General features: G+C 42.1%; 1 protein-coding gene across 1 annotated transcript in view; it reads right to left on the bottom strand.

Moving 5' to 3' along the window:
• KIF13B (kinesin family member 13B) overlaps window positions 1-22,423 on the bottom strand; it is a gene marked incomplete in the record, with an annotated part of 3,953,176 nt that overhangs the window by 1,724,930 nt on the left and 2,205,823 nt on the right. The window contains 1 exon segment of the mRNA XM_044062707.1: window positions 8,269-8,401. Coding sequence (XP_043918642.1) covers window positions 8,269-8,401 — 133 coding nt within the window.

The raw sequence follows: 22,423 nt of genomic DNA, 5'->3' as shown, positions 1-22,423 counted from the left end.
CCATAGCCAAACTGGGGGAGGAGGCAGGAGGCAGTAAGGAGGCAGTAAGAGTTTATGGTGTAGTTAAGATCCCTTGCAAAACAGCAGTGGCAAAACCTGCTCGGGATCTGGAGTATAAAGGCAGATTATAATGCTTGGCAAATGTATGCACGGAGCTCCAAGTAGCAGCCTCTAAAATGTCTTTGGTAGCCACTCCTCGTAAGAAAGCTGTAGTAGTGGCTGTAGCCCTTGTGGAATGAGGTCTGATGTTTTCTGGAGTTGTCTTTCCATGAAAAGAGTAACAAAATCTAATGCAATTTCCTATCCATTTTGAGATTGTTTGTTTTGAAATTGCTTTTCCTTCCATTCCTGTTGCATATGCTACCAGAAGCTGGTCAGTTTTTCTATTGTTCTTGGTTCTGTCCAGGTAGTAGCTAATTGTCTGTGTACATCCAAGGTATGCAGCAATCTTTCCCTCCTGTTCTGTGGGTTGGGGAAGAATGTTGGTAGGTGTATTGCTTGGTTTAAAGATACCCTGGAGACCACTTTTGGCATAAAGGTAGGATTAGTTCTCATGGACACTCTATCCTGATGGAAGATAAGGAAGGGCTGTACTGCCATTAATGCCTGTAATTCAGAAACCCTTCTAGCTGAAGTGATTGCAAGCAGGAATGCAGTCTTCCAAGATAAGTACTGTAATTCTGCTGTTGCTGCTGGTTCAAAAGGGGGGGGTGTTAACTTTTCTAACACAAAGTTCAAGTCCCATGAAGGCAATGGTGGTTTCCTTGGTGGTTTTACATTTTTAATTCCTCTGAGGAACTGTCTGAGTAGAGGTTGTGAAAAGACTGGAGGATCCATGTTGTATTCTGCTGAAAATGCTGATGCATGAATCTTAATGGAGGAGTAAGACAGACCATTGTGGAAAAGCTCTGCTAAATATTCCAGGATGTTAGCTATGTTTGCCAATGATGCATCTAATCCTTTTGTTGCACTCCAAATGAGATATCTTTTCCATTTTGCTGAATAAGTTTTCCTTGTTGAGGGTCTCTGAGCCTCCAAGATAATGTCTTTAACCCTTTGAGATAAATCTGGGTTATTTTTCCTTATGCACGTTCCAAGCAGCTAGCTGCAGTGTTTTCAAGTTTGGATGCAGGATTTTGAAGTTGTTATGTGTTAGCAGTAGAGGTATTAGGGTAGAGGCCATGCGTTTCCGGGACATACTCCTCAGTAGCGGGTACCAATGTTGCCTCGGCCAATCTGGAGCTATCAAGATGATCCTCGGGTGATCTTCTTTGATCTTCAGTAGCACTTTGTGCATCAAAGGAAGAGGTGGGAATGCATATGCTGTCAGGTTTTCCCAACTGAAAGATAGGGAGTCCACCTTCCAAGCAAGTGGGTGGTATGTCCTTGTGCAGAATTTTTTCAATTGGTGGTTGTGTGGGGATGCGAACAGGTCTATTTCTGGCAGTCCCCATTTCCTTGTGATGGTTTTGAAGATGTCTGGATGCAGCATCCATTCGTGGGCATCCGTGGTGGTTCTGCTTAAGATGTCTGCAAGTATATTTTCTTTTCCTGGCACGAATGTGGCTTGGAGCTGAATGTTGAGGCTCAGGGCCACATTCCAGAGGTCCATTGCCATCCGGCATAGAGGGTATGAATGTGTGCCTCCCTGTTTGTTGATATACCACATAACTGAGGTGTTGTCCGTCCTTATCAGCAAATGACCCTGTTGAAGAAATGGTCTGAATGTCTGAATTGCCTGTTTTACTGCCAGCATCTCTTTTTGATTTATGTGTAGGTTCATCTGGTCTTGAGTCCATAAGCCTTGTATACACGTGTCCACCATGTGTGCCCCCCATCCGAGGTCTGAGGCGTCCGTGGTGATAGTCTGGTTTGGGTGAGGCCTGTGGAAGGGCAGTCCTTTGTTCAATTGACAGGCCTGGGCCCACCACTGGAATTCTTGCTTCAGGCATGGAATTATTGGAATTTGGGTCTCTAGGCTGTGCTTGTGCTGAGACCATAAATTCCTCAGGTACCACTGTAACTTCCTCATATGTAGTCTGGCATGTGGAATTATTATTATGCAGGATGCCATGTAACCCAGGGCTTGCAGGATTTTCCTTGCTGTAAGCTGGTCCTGCGTTGTTAATGCCATGAAATAGAGTGGTAGCTGCTTCTGTTTTTCTGCTGTGAGGAATGCCATCTGGTTTGATGTGTCCAGTTCTGCACCCAGGAAGGTTATCCTTTGGGATGGAATCAGTCTTGACTTTTTTGTGTTGACTGTGTATCCCAGGGCTTGTAGCAGGTGAATAACCCTTTCCACATCTTTTGTTACTTTGTCTTTGCTGTCCGCTTGTAACAGGCAGTCGTCCAGGTATGGATAAATTTGAATTCCCTGAAGCCTGCCATGAGCAATTACTGATGCCAGGCATTTCGTGAATACTCTGGGCGCAGTAGATAAGCCAAAAGGCAATGCTGAGAATTGATAATGCTCTGATCCTGCAAGAAATCTGAGGTATCTTCTGCAATTTGGTCGTATGGGGACGTGCAGGTATGCCTCCTTGAGATCCAGAGTCACCAGCCAAGACTCCTTGCCCAGCATGGGAAGAAGTTGCTGTAGGGTCAGCATTTAGAATTTTGGAACAATGAGATATGTGTTTAAAGCGGACAGGTCGAGGATAGGTCTCCATTGGTTTTCCTTTCTTGGTACTAGGAAAAGCCTTGAATAAAATCCTTGTCCTTGTTCCATAGCCGGTACCTTTTCTATAGCTCTCATCCTTAGTAAGTGGTCTATTTGCTGTAGAGCGTTTGTCCTTTGGTTTGGAGGAAGGTTTGGCATTCCTCTCTTCCTTGGAAGAGTATGGAAGTGAAACCTGTAGCCTTTGTCTATTGTCTGTAAAATCCATTTATCTCTTGTAATGTAATGCCAATTTACTGAAAATAAGGCTAATTTTCCACCTAAGGGTGCTGCCAGTTGTTCCCTGGTAGGCGGTTTCAGAGCCAAGTCACTGTGATTGTCCTGTAGAAGTGGTAGTGGCTGGATCTGTGGCAGTAGATCTCTGGCTGTTAGGCTGCCACTGACGTCCCCTGTAGGCACCTCTGGACTGACCTCTGCCTCTAGGACGTCTATTTCTGCCTCATTGTGCTCTGGTGGTGTCTGGAAAGGACCAATTCTTGGAAGGCCAGTTCCTACTAAACCTCGGAGGCTGGACTTGTAAGAAATCCTTGACTGTCTGGACAGATTTAGCTTTTTCTTCCACCTTCTTCAACACTTGCTGTGCAGGGGAACCAAATAAACTGTGCTTTTCCATGGGTGCATCTAGAAGCTTAGACTTTACATGGTCTGGTAAGGATTGTTCTTTTAACCATGCATGCCTTCTGATCACTGTACCAGTCATAGCTGATCTAAAGGAAGCCTCCAGTGCGTCATAGCCGCATTTTAATGAATGATTACTGACCTGCTGAGTGTTATGCACCAAATCCTGAAGGGACTTACGGTCTAACGGTTCAGGCGAGGACAGTTTTTTAGTGAGCTGATCTAACAGGAATTCCTGATACTGAATCATGTGGAATTGACAGTTTAAGGCCCTAGCCGAAAGAGTAGCAAAAGTATAAACTTTTTTACCCCATCTCTCCAATGCCCTAGATTCCCTTTCAGAGGGGAGGGTTTTTTGGCAGAGGCAGCTGTTACAGCTTTTGGGCCCTGTGAAATAGTTTCTGGATCTGCAATAGGAGCCTTATACAAATGATAATGTGTGTCCGGAACCCTGTAGTATCTATCGGGCTTAGCAGGAGCCGGAGGCAGTGAGTCAGGGGCAGTACAAGCATCAGTAAATGCATCATCCACAACTGTAAGTACTGGAGGAATAGCTAAAGGCCTATGCTGTGGTAAATGTAAAAAGGTCCTAAGCCTTTACCTGGAGTCTGAAAAATCCTGGCCCTGCCATTGAAATTGTTCCCTCATAGCATGCAAGGTTTCCCCAAAAGAAAATTCCTCAGGAGGAGAGGCAGAAGGTACGGAATCCTCTGCATCAGAGTCCTCATATGGAGATTTGTATGTTCTGAATCATCAGAGGAGTAATCTGAAGAAACTGGTTCAGGGGGCTCTGCTCTAAGCCTCTTCTCTGGAGGTGGGTGAGAGGCCCTGTCAGGGTGAGACTGGGTTCCCCTGATAAAAGAAATGAGATCCTCTGCTAGACTAAGCATTTGAGTACTAGAGCTAGGCCTGTGAGAGGGGGCTTTAGCAGGCACGGCCTATGAAGATTTAGCTGCTTTAGCCCTGGCAAAAGCCTTAATTGACATGGATGCAGGGGGCTTAGCAGCTCCACGTGCAGGAGTAGATACATCTGAGGGGATAGTATCTGATAAATCCTGAGAAACTGTAAGAGCAGGTGGAATTTCAGTAGCAGATTCAGCCATACTGGAAGAGGCCTCGGTAGAAGGAGGCATGTTTTCGGCCGAAGGAAGAACCACGGACTCGGCTTCAGCCGAAACCGAGACGCTCGCGGTTGGCTTAGCAGCGGTTTCGGCCGAAACCGCGGACCGCGAGTGTCGGTCCTTTTCCTTACGCTTTTTAGCTAAATGTGAAGTCGGAGTCTCCGACGGCATGATATAAGCAAAAGCGGAGCCGAAAAACTCCTCTGCAAACTCCGACCGATGTCTAAGTGCTCGTCGGTTGAAGGAAGCACAGGCTAGACAAGCTGCTACGTCGTGGTCTGGGCCTAAACAAGGTAGGCAGTAAGAGTGGAAATCTTTATGAGGTATTTGTTTCCTACAAGTTAAACAGTTATTCACTTTTTCTGACATCGGCTGAGGCAAGAAAGAGTCCCCAACGGGGTACTTAGCTTTTTAGAAGTCTTCGGTAGTAGCAATCTCTGGTTCTGACCGACCGGCACTTGCGAACAGCTTCTGCTTCGGGTGCCACGCGGCAAGAAAGACTGAGGAAAATGGCGTCGGCTGATGCCTTTATACCCGCAGAACTGCAGCTATGACGTCGGGTGAAGTGTGACATCAGCCGAGGCCAGACCCAGACTTTGGAATCCGGCCGACCGAAGGGCTGCCTGAGGCCAGGACAACCCATTTGTAAGGACTGCAGATGCATCCTTGAAGGACATCCTGAAACTCTTAAGAGTGATGTCAAACGATAAAAGAGGCACTATGTAATTATACATTTAAAAAGAAAATTATTTTTAAAAAAATAACATTTTTTGTTATCCTTTAAAAATTCTAAACAATATTATTTTACTTATTTCATACTAAAAATGTTCTTATGGTAATTATTCACTTTGTAATATTCAAAATGTATTGAAGGAAATGATGCAATGGTGTTAACCAATAATTTTTTAATTTGATGTAAAAGGGCTATGGACCAATGTTAACTATTCTGATAAAGTATTTTAATAAGATGAAAGTGCTCAATATACTTTTACATTCTGAACTTGTTCGGCCTGAACAGATCCAAGGGGAGCCACTACCAAGGTGTTTTATTAGTTACTGGATGAGGAATTTACTCCATGGAAAGGAGGGATTTGCTCCCACTCCCATCTGTAACCATGATGAATGATCTTCAGAACCCATTTGCCTGACACTGTTATCAAAGAGAAAAAGTGGAGATTCAGACTCTCTGGAAGGGGAAAGGGGTTGCCAGGGTGGGGACAGGGAGGACAAAGTCCCTTAAATGGTCATTCTGACTTGTTGGACTGCACTTGTTTTTTGGGGTTGTTCCTGAAATCTTTTTGGAACCCCCCCACCATTTCCACTGAAATGTCTGTTTACCAGAATTTTGTTGAGACTATTTGTGTTTTGTCAAAACATGATGAGAAGTCAAAGAATCTGTTGGAAAATTTGGAGACTGAGGACTGAAAAATCTTAGGGATTCCCTGCATCAGCTTAAGCCTTTCATCACATTTTTGATAACCTCTGTGGAGGAACCAAAACTTAATTATCTATCCAAAGGAGAATTTAAAATCTCATTTTTCACATCTGGGAGGTTCTGAGAATGCAGCCAGGCAAAACCTCACAACAGTACCAGTGATCATAACCGTGGAACTATTAATTGAGTCATACATACAGTATAAACATGAGTTGTGACTTGTACAATGGAAAAAACTAGATTTAAAGCAGATTTTTCTTCACAAGAAGAAACTATACAGTCAGAACATTCTTCATACTTTCACAGTCAGAATAAACTTCAATAAATCAATTGATAATTCAAAATTCTGAAAATGAAAATTTCAGAAGCATACACTTTTTTTCTGTACTTACCAATAATCTCATCCTTGTCAGAAAGAGTATGATTGGAGTTAATTAAATGTTTAGCAGCAATAGAATTAAACTATAGCTGCTGGGTCAGGTTTTGGAAGAGTACAAAAACTTAAAGACTGAGGAACTTTATACATTACATTTGTATTTTTAGGAGAAGCAGGCTGATAAGGAAAACTGTAGGTAGTGACAATCTTCTAAAGCTGACACTGGAAGAATGGGTGAAGATTCTTAAAATTCCTTCTGTAACAGCTCACAGTATTTTCTGAGGGACTGAGAAACCTGTGTCCTCCCACTAAAAACACTGACATTCTGAAAAGTGTCTCACAGAAAAAGAAACTTCAAATGGAGAATAAGAAGCTGAGTTCTCAAGAGTCTGAATCAGAAAGCTGAGGAAAAAATTCTGCATCTCTCCATTCATCTTCCTGCCCAGATTCAGAATCTTAAATATCTTCAGGAAGAGTTACCCCTTTCTTTTACCAGATACCTTATTATAAGACAGAGATCAACAGTCCAAATTAAACCCTGAGCTAGACAAGTAAATTACTCCTGTTTAAGGAAATATGAAGAGGAGTAGATATTTAGTTTTCTTTCTTTTTTTTTATATATATACAGGAAAAATGGCGCCAGCAGTGTTATTAATGGCAGCAGCAGCAGCAGTTTCACCAAAGATGGGCAGAATATTCTGGCCGTACAGACATCTTCCTGGTTACATCTTCCAGGACGAACAAGAGTGGTCCTTCTTTTGCTCACTAAGCGGGCCCCAACAGCTGCAGAAGACTTGGCTGATCACCATTCCACAGCGGCTATAAGTGCTACTCCAGAGGAATCCGGGGTAAAAGATGAGTGATCTGAGAAAGAAGCTATGGCCACAGCAGATTCACCCACCTGTGGCTGAGGCAAACTGATAGCCTGCTGTAGTGGCAAAGGCTATTTGCTTAACTTTTTCTTTTTGTGGCTGTGGGAATGAATGCTCATGGTACTGGTAAGCTTGTTCCACAGTCATGCCAAAAATGGTGCCTTTCCCGGGGACAATAGCCAGCAAAAGGTGGTAACACTTTAAACGTTTTAAAAATCACTTTTTTCACACGCAAACACAGTAAAAAAGCACTCTGTCAGCCCAAAAATGTAAAACAAACAATTCCTCCACATATACAATGGTTTCCAATTACTTAAAACAACTTTTAAAGTGACAGGGAAAAAAAGTGCTCTTCTGTTTAAAAATATAGTCCAGTCACATGATAGCCAATTAAAACACAAATTCCTAGCTTAAAATAACTTTCCTAAACAGGAAAGTACAATAAAACAATAATAATTTAATGTGGAATGTTTTCCCCAAAGAGAACTATCTACCTAACAAAGCCAACCATCAATCCTCAAAAGCCTGCAGAGGAACACTATCTTCAACAGGAAAGCTCCGAAAGGCTTGGCACCCAAATCTTTTTAGTCAGCACAGCTTGAGCGGACTTAATGGTTTAGATGCATGTAAGGTGCCCTGAGACTTTGCAAACTGGCTGGCTGTTATATCCTTGTTAGGATATAACCCACATAGTGAAGAATAACTGCAGCCGTGATCAATATGATGGACATTTTGCTCTACAATAAAACTGGTATAAAAGACATATTAATGGGCTACAGCTGACCAAAATGCAAGCCGTTTCCATTTTACAGAGTGTACTTTTCAAAGCCTGCATATAAAGTTAAGATAACCTGAGAACTTCAAAAAAAAAAAACTGCACCACACTGCAATGAACTTACTGCACTGACAACTTCAGCACAGCACAGTACAGCATTAAAAACTATCCCAGTAGGAAATGTACACGGTTCAAATATTCTGTTTTTTAATTTACACGTAGTGCAATGAGCAACAATCTTTCCACCAGGATAAAAGAACAGACCCTACTTTCTAATAGTTTTGTGAAGAAGTGGAAGAATCTAAATAATAACACTGAATTCAGTGGGCACCTCCATACCTACTTTTCCCAAAGGACTCAAATATCTACAGGAAGCATTTTCTTTAGAACTCACCTGACGAAGCTGGAAGATGCCACCTGTATGAACATCTCTGGCAGGTATCACTTCCACAGGACAGTACTCGCCATTTTCATTCAGCTCAAGTACCTGAACCCAGAGCTCCAATTTTCGGGTAACTTCACTCCACCTGGCGGAAAAAATGTTATTTGAGGTGCATTATAAAAAAGAAAAGCATTTTAATATCATGAGCCTTGAACAACAAAAAATGTTTGGATTTTGTCAAATAACAGGGCTACAGTACTTCTGCATATTCATGTCTACCACACCAAAAAGAACATGAACTTGTCTGTGAAAGTACACAGATGGTAATCAGATTACTGCAGCAAATCTATTCTTTTACATCATAAATGCCCATGAGTTGAAAGCCGGGTCTATATTACGAAAGCGAAAAACCCTATGCGCGAATACCAAAACATTGACCCCTATACCGCGAAAATCCTGTACGCATTAAACAGCGAAAAAAAAATCGAACTGTCATAGTCGGCCAACCCCACCACTAGCTATATACTACCTACCCAAATAAAATAAACGATATACATACACTAACTAAACCCTACTTCTAACCTAAAATAAAGCACAAAACCCTACTTCTAACCTTACACTAAACCCCACATACACAACTATGCACTATCCTTAAACCCTCCCTAACCCTAACTACTGCACACGTCCCCTAGACATACACCCAAACAAAACAAATAATCCACATACATACATTTAACAAAACCCTACCTCCAACACTACTAAACCACACATACAAAACTATCTATGCACTATCCTTAACCCCTCCCTAACCCTAAGGTCCGTAACTACCGCACGTTTCCCCTACAAAAATATACACAAACAAACAAAATAACCTACATACATACATTTAACAAAACCCTACCTCTAACCCTACACTAAATCTAACATACATTACTTATCTAAGCACTTACCTTAACCCACACCCTATCCTAAACTCCGTTAACTATCCAACACTTACCTTATGCAGCTAATCCACAGAAGGGACAACCATGGAAATTCGATATTTCCATTTTTGCGGTTTACGTATTCACATAAACGTCTTTTCGCTTTCCTAATATAGACCCTTGAAAGCCATATTGTTTCACCTACTCAGCCAACCTGAAAAATGTTATTAAATATCATTTTACCTTAATCTCATAGTTTCTAAGGCTGAAGAAGAGCTTTCCTTCAAAGGTCTAGTACAAAAGAACATGACTTTTAAAATAACACAATTATGCTTGCTGACTGAAAGGATCTAGTACAGGTGCTTGCTTGTTATTAGAAGGCAGCTCATTTGCTTCCTACCACTTGTTTGGAAAACAGCAAGTACCTGACGTTTCACCAGTTTGATCCTAGTATAAACACAGATATTTTGACCCAGAACCCCAACACTAACATTAAACTTTCTACCCAAACCTTGCTATCCAATCATAACTCTAAAATGTACAGGTTTATTTATTTATTTAACATTTGTTTACCTGGAAAGTTTGAGTTGGAAGGAGCCAATTTTCAGCGGAGGCCCAGGGAGAAACATTCCAGATGCATGTCTTTGTAATATTGAATAAGAAACAGTAGATTTTCAAACTCCTTACTGTTGCAGTAGATTTTAGGCTATATGCATTGCATCTTGCCTAAGATAAACAGGTCAGCTTCCGAAACATCTGTCTCTATTCCACATTTCCAATCTGACTGGTGATTGGACAGCCCTGAAGAGGGAAAATCAGCAGTCAGAATGGAAAAACTTTAGGATTTTATTTCCTTAAAAAGCTGTTATCCTGAAGTAAACAAACTACTTCCCAACGATATTAGGGGGGAAAGAAGGGTGGGAGTGGCTACTAAACCTCTCAAACTCTTCATGAAAGTATGGACAAAGCCTAAAAGAACGGGGGACAATGCCCACAAATAGGAACAGATTTTAAATATTGATCTTATAAACTTACAGAGTTGCTAGAATGACAGGATTTCTGTTGGCATGAATTTTTGTGAAGGATAAGAAGTCTGAAACTCAAATGTATGTCATTATTTAGTGAATTCAATCCTCAGTAATTTGGCAGAAAAACAGATTTTTATGAGGAACAGATCAAAAACATGTGGCAAAAATCTGGACGTTCTGTGAAAATCTGGAGAGTAAAGAGATTTGGCAGCTAATACAGAAGTAAAGAAATTGAACATCCAACTGTTAAGTGCATATACAACTTGCACACCTGTACTTTGGTTATCATTCCCACTGCTACAGTAGCCTTTAGGTTAAATGGTTGATTAACAAAACCTAGCCAACCTGGGAGGAGGCCCTGTGTAATAACACTAGCAAAGTCAGTCTTGGATCTGGAAAAGGAATCCAGTGTGTAATGCCTTGTAAAGTTACATAAATATGACCATGTGGCTATCACTGAAATGCTTCTCGAGTCCATCCCTTTCCAACATGCCATCAAAACTGACAAGGCTCTCATAGTGCATCTCTTGATACTGCCTGGAAATGGTTTAGTATCTCTAGTATAATAAAAAGGCAATAGCAAAAATTAACTATCGGAAAATAGTATATTTGTCCCAGGTTGTCCTTTTAGCCCTAACATTAAGAAATGGACAGATGTTAAACTATTCCAAGTCTGCTCTGCATGTCTAGAGTATACAGACTACTTTCTCCCTTGTCCTGAGTGTCAGGATAGAATACAGGGATATTGATGGCCTGATTCAAAATAAACCTGTAAACAACCTTGTATCTGAATGACAGACTTGCTTTTCATAACACCATTTCTCTATGGAATACCCACCATGAAAGACTGCAATTCAGATAGCCTTCTTGCAGATGTCAAAGCAATGAGCAGAACAGGTTTATGAACCTTAAACCTGTTTGGTGTGTAGGTTCAAATGGAGATGTGATTAATTTTACAATGGAAAAGTTAAGACCCTTGGAAGGAGCAACCTGCTTGTGTGGTTGTCTCAAGTGTACAGAAATTGTTTTACAAAAACACTGAAAGTGGAGGATCCATGGGCATACATGCTGAAATGGACGCAAGTTGTAAATTGACAAAGGAGTATCAAAGACCAGAGGGTAGTTACTTGCAAATATTTGAGCACCAGTGGTCCATAATCCCTGATAGTGACCTGGTTAAAGGCAACCAGAAAAACTCTTCAGCAAACAAAGGATTTCTAGCAGCATAACTTCTCTCCCCCTTTAGCACCAGATGAAGGCTCTCTAAAAAAAGATGTGCCAAAAAGTAAAAGAAATGAATCATCCAGGCAGAAAGTTAAAGATGATTTTGCTTGGGATGTATCAATCTCTTCTTATATGAGTGGATCCAGATTGTGAGGAAGCTATTTATAATTGCCCCCCGGCCAAGTCCATAAAAAGGGAGAACCAATACTGCCTAGGCCGAAAAGAGGTCACCACAAATATTTTTAGAGTGTCCTTCTGAAATTTCAGAATTATCCATGATGTAAGTGAAAAGGATGGAACATATAAAAGAACAGTCCCCTCTAAGGAAATGAAAAAGCATATGACTTCTATTTTGAAAAGAGGCAAACACATCAGAGGTATTCCCCAAAAATGAATCAATTCCTGGAAGACCCTCTCTTTGAATTTAAATTTGTGGAAGGTCTGTCCTGGTCCTGCTCAGATTCTCTACCACTATCTTTTGTTCCATGACAGAATGCAAGATGACTGGAGGGTTAAAGAGTGCCGAAGAGCTAACTTCAAAGCGATCAGTACCAGCCTGTCTAGATGGTACAACATTGTACCCACTTGCTAGTGGATGTACCACATGACTGTGGTGTTGTCCGTGATCACCTGAAGAGGTCCTGGGGACCACAGATGATGAAGAGATTTAAAGGCATATATCACAGGCCACATCTCTAAATGCTTTGGTCTGCCTGAAGAATCCCACAAGCTTTGGACGTATTCCCCCACAGAAGCCACACCTCAAGCAAAACCTGAGGTGTCTGTAGTCACAGACTGTATTGGAGATTTTAAGAGAAAAGGAGGAGACATGAACTTGATTGTCTTTGTACTCTCTGCCTATACAGGTCCTTTATTATAAAGTATAGAGACTTTTTTCTGCACACACACACATGACTTAAAACATGTTTAGATACTTGAGCTATGTTGGAAATCATGAAATTAGTCAGGTCCTACCTTCACGGGGAAGAGTGGTAAGGACTTCTCAAAATGTCTATACAAAAAAACAGAACTTCCACTTATGGTTCAGACAGTTAAGAATTCTGTACACTGGAGTGAAAGAAGCAAAAGTTCTCCTAGCCAATCCATCCAAAATGTTCCCCTCTGTGTTTGCACGGGAAGGGATGGATGATGTATAAAATGACAAAAACAGGACCAAAGAGTACTATTTGATGCCAAAAACAACTTTAGCAAGAATCAAAATAAGAATAATGGCATCAAATATCCAAGCTTCAGATAAAAAAAAACACTTTATTGTAAGAAAAAAGTAAGCGCTTTCACGAACGTACAGATCACTTAATCAGACTAACTTAATGCAACCATCACTTTACACTTTAAAGCACTCAGTATCCAATCAGTAGTTCTACATAATTAAACACATATACCTAGTAAAAAACACATTTATATAGTATAAAAATCATTAGAAATTTATAAGCAAGTAAAAACATCATAAAAACATAGTGACATTTCATATATGTATTTACTTATGTAGAGCTACTGACTGGATACTGAGTGCTTTAAACTGTGGAGTAGGGTTACCACCTATCCCCACTTTGTGAGGGACAATCCATTTTTGGGCAGTCGTGTCCTGTGAAGAAATCGAAAAAATGGCAAATGCCCTGAGATTTTAGGACACACGTATTTTCTATATTTTATGTACTAGTTGCATAAAACAGTTATTCTGTATCTGAAACAACTAAATGTTATAAAAAACAGAATAAACAACTAAAATGCTACAAGAATAAGCTTTTATTTAGGCAAAAAAGTGAAGTTCTGTCCTTTGTACTGGCCGTGGGTATGTTTTTCCCTGCAAAATCTGACGTTTGTACCAAAAATGTCCCACTTTGGGCATTTGAAAAGGTGGCAACCCTATTGTGGAGTGATGCTGCATTAAGTTAGTCTGATGAAGCGATCTGTATGTTCATGAAAGCGCTTACCTTTTTCTTACAATAAAGTGTTTTTTTTACCTGAAGCCTTGATATTTGATGACGTTATTCTTATTTTGAAAGGTTGGATGATCCATGAAAGCTCTTACCGGATGGCAAAAGTGTCAAACAGCTGTAGGGTCATGCCTAGGGTTAGAAGAGAAGAGTTGATTAGTTTGAGAAACCTTTTAAAGCTTAACTGAGTCAATAGGAACTAAAATGAATAAGAGTTGCTACAGGCAGATGCATCTACCTCCATTAAAACTGGAACTAGGAGCGGAATACACAAAGAATGAGACAATCTCCTCAATTCAGGGGAAGAATCCATTTGTTTCCCTAGAAACTGCTCACTCATTCTGACTATAACCAGAAAAACAGAAAAAGAAGTTATGTACTCACCATAACGTTCCATCTGAGTAGTTGTACTTCATTTGTCTTCAACCTGTGGGATACTGATCTGTATCGGATCCGAACCGGCAAATATTACTAGCATCAGCTCCGAGCTCCAGACTCCTCCACTTACCCATAATACACGTCCACTGCCTTCCATCCCCAGATCGAGTTTGCTGAACTTATACTTAGACCCCAACCTGATAACATACTTGTTGACCTATACTGCAGCCCGTAGGCTGAACATGCGCCAAGGTACGGGGGAAGGAGGGAGGGACAGTTAAAGACAGATGAAGTACAACTACTCAGATGAAACGTTATGGTGAGTACATAACTTCTTTATCTGAAGTAGTTTACTTCATTTGGTCTTCAACCTGTGGGACAGAGTCCCCAGCTACTAAACTCCTGGAAGGCCCTCATGGAAGGATATTCCAGAGAACCGCGGAGCCAAAGGATACTCTCCTTCTAGAAGTCAAATCCAACTTGTAATGAGATATAAATGTATGAGATGAAGACCAAGTAGCGGGCAGGGCAAATGTCATCCAAAGACCCTCTAGACCAGAAATCTGCAGACATAGCCATGGACCTAGTGTAATGAGTTTTTACCTGACCTGGAGGAGACATGCCTTTGTCCTTATAGACCTGCAGGTTGCATGAAGAAATCCATCTAGCTACAGTGACCTTGGAAATAAATAAAAAGTTGTCACTGCTGAGATGTAGAAACACTTGATATTTTATTATTCACACAAAAGATTAAAAAGTCCAACTGATTGAGCACTTTCTTCCCTCCTATAGGGATTTCATCAGAATCAATGAATATTCCCATGTTCCACTATTTATACCCACTTACTGTGACATCACCATTAATGAATGTAACAAAATTCATTAATATTAACAAGTTCATTAGTATTAAATGGGTTTCTAACCAATATTTAAAATATGTAATACATTTTTTACAACATTTAAAACATTTAAAATATAATTTATCACAACATTTGTACATGTTAAGACTTTATGTTACAAAAATATAAATATTAAAATCTTTTCATTTATTTACTGTATAAAGCTTTTTTATTTAAAATAGGTTTGATAGAAATAATTTCATTTAAGCCTGGCTTTTGCCCAACTTGTAACTTAATTTGCCACCATGTTTCTTTCTCTTCTATGTGGCTTCTATAATCACCACCCCTTGGTTCCTTTGTAACTTTTTCTAAAATCCCAAAATTAAATTTTGTAAATTCCTTACACATTGTAGAATGTTTATATAGTGCATTATTCAAGTTTTTTGTGGTTATCTGATATGTATGTTCGTAAATCCTGTCCTTAAGCCTACATTCTGTTTTTCCCACATAAAAGGCCGGACAGGATTTGCAGATAGCCAAATACACTATTCCTCTGTTTTGACAGTTTCCTTTGACAAAATTTATTGTGGATAACAATGTACTGTCTAAAATTATCTGATCATTACTAAATATGTATTTACATTGGGAGCAATGTCCACATCTTTTAGTTCCACCATAAATTTTTGTATCTTTTGTGCTTTCAAAATTCTTCTTTAAATTTAGCCCTACTTTGTAAACAAAATTTGGATTATCACCTCTGATACCCCATAATTTCTGATTATTTTTAAGAATAATCCAATTCTTCTTAATAATGTTTTCTACCTCTTTTGTTTTACTAGCATATGGTATGACCATAGCCTTTTCAAATCTAGCATTTTCTGATTCTCTTATTTTTCTACTATTCTCAACACCTGTTTCATCACCCAATAATGGCTTATATTTATTGCCCCATTCTCTTAACACATATTCCTTGTATTCTTGAATCACCTTTTTTGGATACCCTCTTTCTTCAAACATTTTACTAACCTGATTTAACTCATCCTCTAATTCATTCTTATCAGAGGTCATTCTTGCAACCCTGATCATCTGTCCCTTAATTATACTATTTTTCTGTTTAATAGGGTGGTTGCTTGAGTAGTCCAAGTAAGAATTACTGAAAGTGGGTTTCCTGTATAATTTGGAACTGAAACCTTTATTGTCTTTCTTTATATATGTGTCAAGGTAATTAATACCTATATTATTGTATGCATATGTAAATTAAAAAAAACTTGTACACCCATTCAAGTACAACACTAAATCTCGAATTGTATCTTCTGGACCTTTCCACAAAATAAATATATCGTCCAGGGATCTCGCATATAATGTCATATGTTTATAAAATAAGACTATTGAAGACATACTTTTGCTCCCATTGTAAGAGCACCAAGTTAGCAAAAATGGGGGCACAAGAGGCCCCCATAGCTACACCTTGGGACTGTTTATAGTATTCTCCTTCAAATAAAATATAATTATTCTCTAGTACTATCTCCATAAAATCGATTAATAATTCTTTTTTATTGCTGTCTAGACAGGTGTTATGATTTAAACTATCTGAAAAATATTCCATTCCTTCTCTTTTTGGGATACTAGAAAACATATCAACCACATCAATGGTCAACAAAAATAAATCTTTATCCCAATATTCATTTTTAATTTTAGATAAAAAGTCCCAAGAGTCCTTTAATAAATGTTTATTATTTATAATCTGATCTTTTAACCAGGAATCTACTACTACTCCAAATGAGTAAGTTTTTGATCCCCTGCCATCAATAATAGGCCTAAACGACAGGGGGTCCCCATCCCTTATGCACTTATAGTATACCAAAAATTGTTGCTATTTTAGGGTGTAAAACTTTAAGAAATTTATATAGGTCCCCACAAATTCTTTCTTCAATTAAATAATCTTCTAAATAATAATCAATTCTTTTATGACTAATGTTGACTTCATTAAGGGATGAAGGTTGATAGGTGTTCAAATCATTAAGTATTTTGAAGATTTTCTGAGAGTATTCAAGAGAATCAAAATATACCATACCCCCTCCCTTGTCAGGCCTCATAACTCGAATAGTTTCATCTGTTCTTAACTTTTGCAATATTTCATTCTCTTTTTTACTTAAGTTGTAATATAGGAGGCCATTTTTTTCATTATTTTTTAACCTATATATTTCTTCCTCTATTGTTTTTTTCAAAAATGCTTAAAGTAGGGTCTGTTGGTGGATTAAAGGTGCTCTTATTTTTCAAATCTGTATTTTTACATACTGTTTTAGTAATGTTTTGTTCATTGAATATATAGGCTAAGTTTAATTTTCTTATAAACATTTTTAGTTCTATTACTGGAAATAAGTTTGTCCAAAAAGGGTCTATAGAATGAAACAACTGATGAGATTTACGAAAATTTATTTGTCCTGTGTAAATAGAATCGTAACCATCTATGAACATCCAGCAGGTAGCTTGTATTCCATCCTGTTGGTAAAACTGGGAAAGAACACAGGCAAATGTATAGTCTGATTGATACTGACTGGTGACACCACCTTAGGAAGAAAAGATGGGTTGGTTCAAAGGGAAACTCTGTCTTTATGAAACATCACATACGGAAGTTTGAAGGACAAGGCAAGTAATTCCGAAACCCTTCTTGCAGAGGTAATAGCGACCAGAAAAGCTGTTTTCCATGATAGAAATTTTAGATTGGCAGTTGCGGCAGGCTCAAAAGGCGGGGCGACCAAAGCTTGGAGAACCAGAGTAAGGTCCCACGGGGGGGACAGGATCTTTGACCGGGGGGCGTAGCAAAAAGGTGCCTTTGATAAAGGCTTTACACAGTCTAGAAGATGCCAAGGATGCAGAATTCTTGCCCATATGAAAATGAGAAATGCCAGCCAACTGAACTTTGATAGAACTAGGTCCATGCTGGAAAAAATATCCGCTAGAAAATCAAGAATAGTGGAAATAGGAGCTGTGAAAGGGTCTAAACTCCTCTGAAAGGCCCAGAAAGAAAAACGTTTCCACTTGCTGCGATAAACCTTTCTGGTTGAAGACTTATGAGCAGCTACCAAAAATAGACTTAACTGAGAAGGAAAGTCCGGGAGTCCTAGCGATCATGGGAACTGGAGCAGCCAAGCCAAGAGCTTCAGGCTGTCCAGACTCGGATGAGGCACCCCCGATGGTGTGAAATCAGATCCTGAATGGGATCTAGGATCCAAAGTAGAGCCAGAAGGTGAAACCAAAGGAAGGGAAACCATACCTGGCGAGGCCAGAATGGGGCAATAAGGATGACCTTGCTCCCCAGTCGACTGGCTTTCTGCAGAAACTTCAGGATGAGAGGAACTGGCGGGTAAGCATACAGAAGACTGGGAGGCCAAGGATGAACTAGAGCGTCTCTGAGGGACTCTTCCAGCAGGGGGTTCAGAGCAAAAAACCTGTTGCACTTTGCATTGGAAGGAGATGCGAAGAGATCTCAGCAAGGTTGACCCCACTCGCTGAAGATATGTTCCGCTACTGACAGATTCAGAGACCATTCGTAAGGCATCAGAATGGTCCGATAGCCTATCTGCTAGAATGTTGGACCATCCCGGAATGTGCATTGTGATGAGAAATGAGAAAGCAACCAGTGAAGATTGCCCATTCCCACACTCTTATGGCCTCATGACATAGGGGGTAAGATCTGGTCCCTTCCCTGTTTGTTGATATACCAGATTACTGACATGTTGTCTGACTGAATGGCAATCATCTTCAGAGGAAGAAAGGCACGAAGGGCCTGCAACGCTAGAAGGACCACCCTCATCTCTACGACATTGATATGCAAGCTGGTCTCTATGGGGCACCACAGGCCTTGGACTGTCTTGCCTGAACAATGCCCCCCCCCCCACCCAAGCTGGGAGGCATCCATGGTCACTGTGGTTTGGGCTGGGGCTGGAACAAAGGGTCGTCCTTCCAAAATGCTGGAGAGCTCATCCACCAAATGAGGGATGACTGACACACTTGACTTAGGTGGAGAAGATAAGTTAGTGGTAATTCCAACAGGGACCACTGAACCACTAGAGTCCACTGAAAAATCCGCATTTGTAGCCGAGCACAAGCAAGAAGAGTTATGGTAGCCACCATCAAGCCTAGGGTCCTCAACACTGATTCTGCTGTCAGGAGTTGAGAACGGTAGATTAGAGAGACATGCATCCTGAGGTTCTGAACTCTCTCTGAGGTCAGGAATACTTTGCACTGGAGTGTATCTATCCTGGCACCAATGTAGTATATTACCTGTACAGGCTCTAGGAGAGATTTGGATGGGTTGACTGTGATACCCAAACTCCGGGCAAGTGTCAGAAAGTAATACCTGGTTTGGGAAAGTAGACTCCTGGTGGGAGCAGTGAGGAGTCAATCATCCAGGTACAGATAGACCTGAATCCCCTGAAGTCTCAGGTGAGCCGCTACAACGGCGATAACTTTGGTAAACACCCTGGGGGCTGTGGTGAGGCCAAAGGGTAGGGCACAAAATTGATGATGACTGGCCCCTAGCCAGAAGTGGAGGAACCTCCTGGAGCTTCTGTGCATTTTTATGTGATAGTAAGCACCCTGGAGATCTAACAAGCAGATCCAGTCGCTCTCTTGCAGGTACGGCATGATGGACTGTAGTGTGACCATCTGGAACTTCTCTTTGGCAACTGACAGATTCAGGGTAGAGAGGTCCAGAATGGGCCTTAACTTCCCCATTTTCTTTGGCACCAAAAAGAACCTGGAGTAGAAGCCCGATCCAGACTGAACCGGGGGGACGGTTGTGATGGCTCATTTCCTAGCAGCTTGGAAATTTCCTGTGCTGCTGCCTCCCTTTGCATGGGTGGAACATCCAGGAGGTGTTTGGGAGATATGGGCTAACCCACGAAAGGGATAGAATATCTCCTGGATATGATTTGAAGCACCCAGCAATCCGTTGTTATGGACTCTCATGCCGCTGGGTGCAAGGACAATCATCCCCTGACTGCCTCCAGAGTAGAGGAGTCGGGCAACCCCTCAGGGATGCTGCCCGGGGTCTGTCCACGAATGGCTCTTGAGACCCGAAGTTTCATGGACCCTCTCTGCCTTTGGGCCGGCGTCCATTCTGTCCCTCTCTGCCTCTAGGGGAAGAAGAGCCCTGGGTGTCCTGGGAATACTGAGACTTCCGGAACCACATCTTCTTTTGCCCTCTCTGGTTCCAGGAAAAGGACCTTTGAGGGTTAGAGAAGCAGATCCCGATGGCAGACAGTGTCTTCCTATCCTTCTCACTCCTGACTAGTGTCTCCTAGACGGTCTTACCAAAAAGTATCGATCATAAGGGGCATTGGCAAAGGACGCCTTAAAGGGTTCGGTAAATTGACACATTCTGAGCCAGGCGTTACATCTCATGGACACGCCAAACCCAGCCACCATAGCCGCTCATTCAGAAACATGGGAGATGAGTCACATGGACATATTTGATACCTTTCAGAGTGGCCATTTTTGCGGAGAACGAAGCCTTGTCCTCCTGCGACATGGACTTGGGTGGAGACTCCTTTAGCTCCTTTACTAGGTCACGCTGGGAGTCTAGTGACTTGGGCCAAGTAATTCAGAGCCCTGATTGAAAAGGTAGCTAAAGCATACACCCGCTTCCCTAGACGGTCCATCATCCATGACTCCCGGTCAGGAGGGTGGACCAAGGAACTTTCCTGAGATAGTTCCCTCTTAGTGGCTGCTGCTACCACCATGGTGTCCATTTTTTCTTTCTTCTTTTGGCTGCTCGCTGTAGGGGTCGCCACAGCGGATCACCTGTTTCCAGTTCTTCCTGTCCTCTGCATATTGCTCTGTCACACCAACCACCTGCATGTCCTCTCTCACCACATCCATAAACCTTATCTTAGGCCTTCCTCTTTTCCTGTTACCTCGCAGCTTCATCCTTAGCATCTTTTTCCCCAACATACTCTGCATCCCTCTCAGCACATGTCCAAACCAACGTAATCTTGCCTCTCTGGCTTTGTCTCCAAACCTTCCAACCTGGGCTGACCCTCTAATATACTTATTCCTAATCATGTCCACCCTCGTCACTCCCAGTGCAAATCTTAACATCTTTAACTCTGCCACGTCCAGCTCTGACTCCTGCCTTTTTGTCAATGCCACTGTCTCCAACTCATATAACATAGCTGGTCTCACTACACTCTTGTAAACCTTCCCTTTCACTCTTACTGGTACTCATCTGTCACAAATCACTCCTGACACTCTTCTCCACCCATTCCAGCCTGCCTGTACTCTCTTCTTCATCTCTCTTCCACATTCACCTTTACTCTGAACTGTTGATCCCAAGTATTTAAACTCATACACCTTTGCCACCTCTACTCCCTGCATCCTCACCATTCCTCTATCCTCCCACTCATTCACACACATATATTCTTGTCTTACCACGGTGTCCACTGGGGAGCCCTTATTCCAGGAAGGCCTGTCAATGGGGGGGGACTTAAAACTTTATCAGGGCACTTGGGGATCAGCTCCACGGGATCTGGTTCCTTCCACCATGCCCGGGAGGCGATCAAATCCACTAAAGGATCCGCGGCAGGGGACACCTAAGAAGACTGGCCTGTGCCAAAAGCCTCCAGGAACACAGACTCATCACAGGAGGGCAGACCAACCTAGCCGCTGGCTGAGATCTCCATGACGTCTCCAAAGGAGACATCCTTGGGAGGTTATCTCGGGGAGCCCTCCCCATCATCTAAATCTGTGCCCTCGGTTAGGGACTCTGGGAAGTCCAAGTGCCTCCTCTTGCATGTATGCTTGTGAGGCACATCTCCATTGAGGCTCTCAGGGGAGCGTTCGCAAGCCATCTGTTCCTCTGGGGGAACCATCTGCGGCTCTTCTTGCACAGGCTGTCCCTCTGGTAAGACAAAGGGGACCATAGGCAAAACCGAGGGGGGTCAGCTCTGAGTCTGAGGGGGCTGTCAGGGCTCTCGATCCAATGGAGAGGACCCTTTCTACCACATCAAATGCCATAGGAGAGCGGACTTTCTGGGAAGCTAATAAGGAGGCAGGTCTGCCCGGGTCCGATGTGAGAATCGGAGCCAGTCCGGAAGTGGATGGAGCTCCGAGGGAGGGAACCTGGCCCGACAACGTCGGAGCCAATGGAAAAGGTTCCACTCCCTCGGATCAAACACCGTCTCTGAGAGCGGCTCGGATCTGAACTGGTCGGATCGGAGATGCTCCAGACAGCTGTCGGCATTGAGGAAACAAGGATCGTCGGCGCCGACCCCCTGACCAAGGCCAACCTCGGATCCGAGAACGCCGAAGGTCGAATCGTGGAAGGAGAAATGGGTTCAAAAAAGGAAGCAAGCTCCCCCTCCAGAGGGAGGGGGAGCTGGCAAGACCTCCATCTGGATCTGTGTACGGATAAAGCGCCTCATCATCTTATCCAGATCCATGTTCGATAAGGAGCGGGTTTGACCATGACGAGGCCATGGACTCCGACCTGGCAGTTCGGGGCACCGAGGTCTGGGAGACTGGATGTGCCTCATCCGGCTCTGGGGAGAACCTCGGAGACTGGAGCCAAGGGGAGTCACAGATCCATACTAACTTGCTCGGAGAAGCGAGGTCCGGGGACCTCTTCCTCTTTTTCTCTGTCTTCAACTTTCTCTCCCATTCTCTACCTCTCCTCTGCTCCACTACCACAGGCTTAGATGCAGGAGTTTAAGTCCCAGTGTGGGAGGGAGGGGAGGCCAGAGGAAGAGAAACGGAAGAGGCAGTCACAGCAGCCGCTGTGACTGAAGACGAGGAAGGAGGATCAGTAGCAGGCA

This window comes from Protopterus annectens, chromosome 2.part1, assembly GCF_019279795.1.
Source record: "Protopterus annectens isolate FY-2018-M chromosome 2.part1, PAN1.0, whole genome shotgun sequence".
NCBI classification, from domain to species: domain Eukaryota; kingdom Metazoa; phylum Chordata; order Ceratodontiformes; family Protopteridae; genus Protopterus; species Protopterus annectens.
Note: the sequence above shows the minus strand (reverse complement) of the source record. Positions and strands in the feature narration are given on the sequence as shown.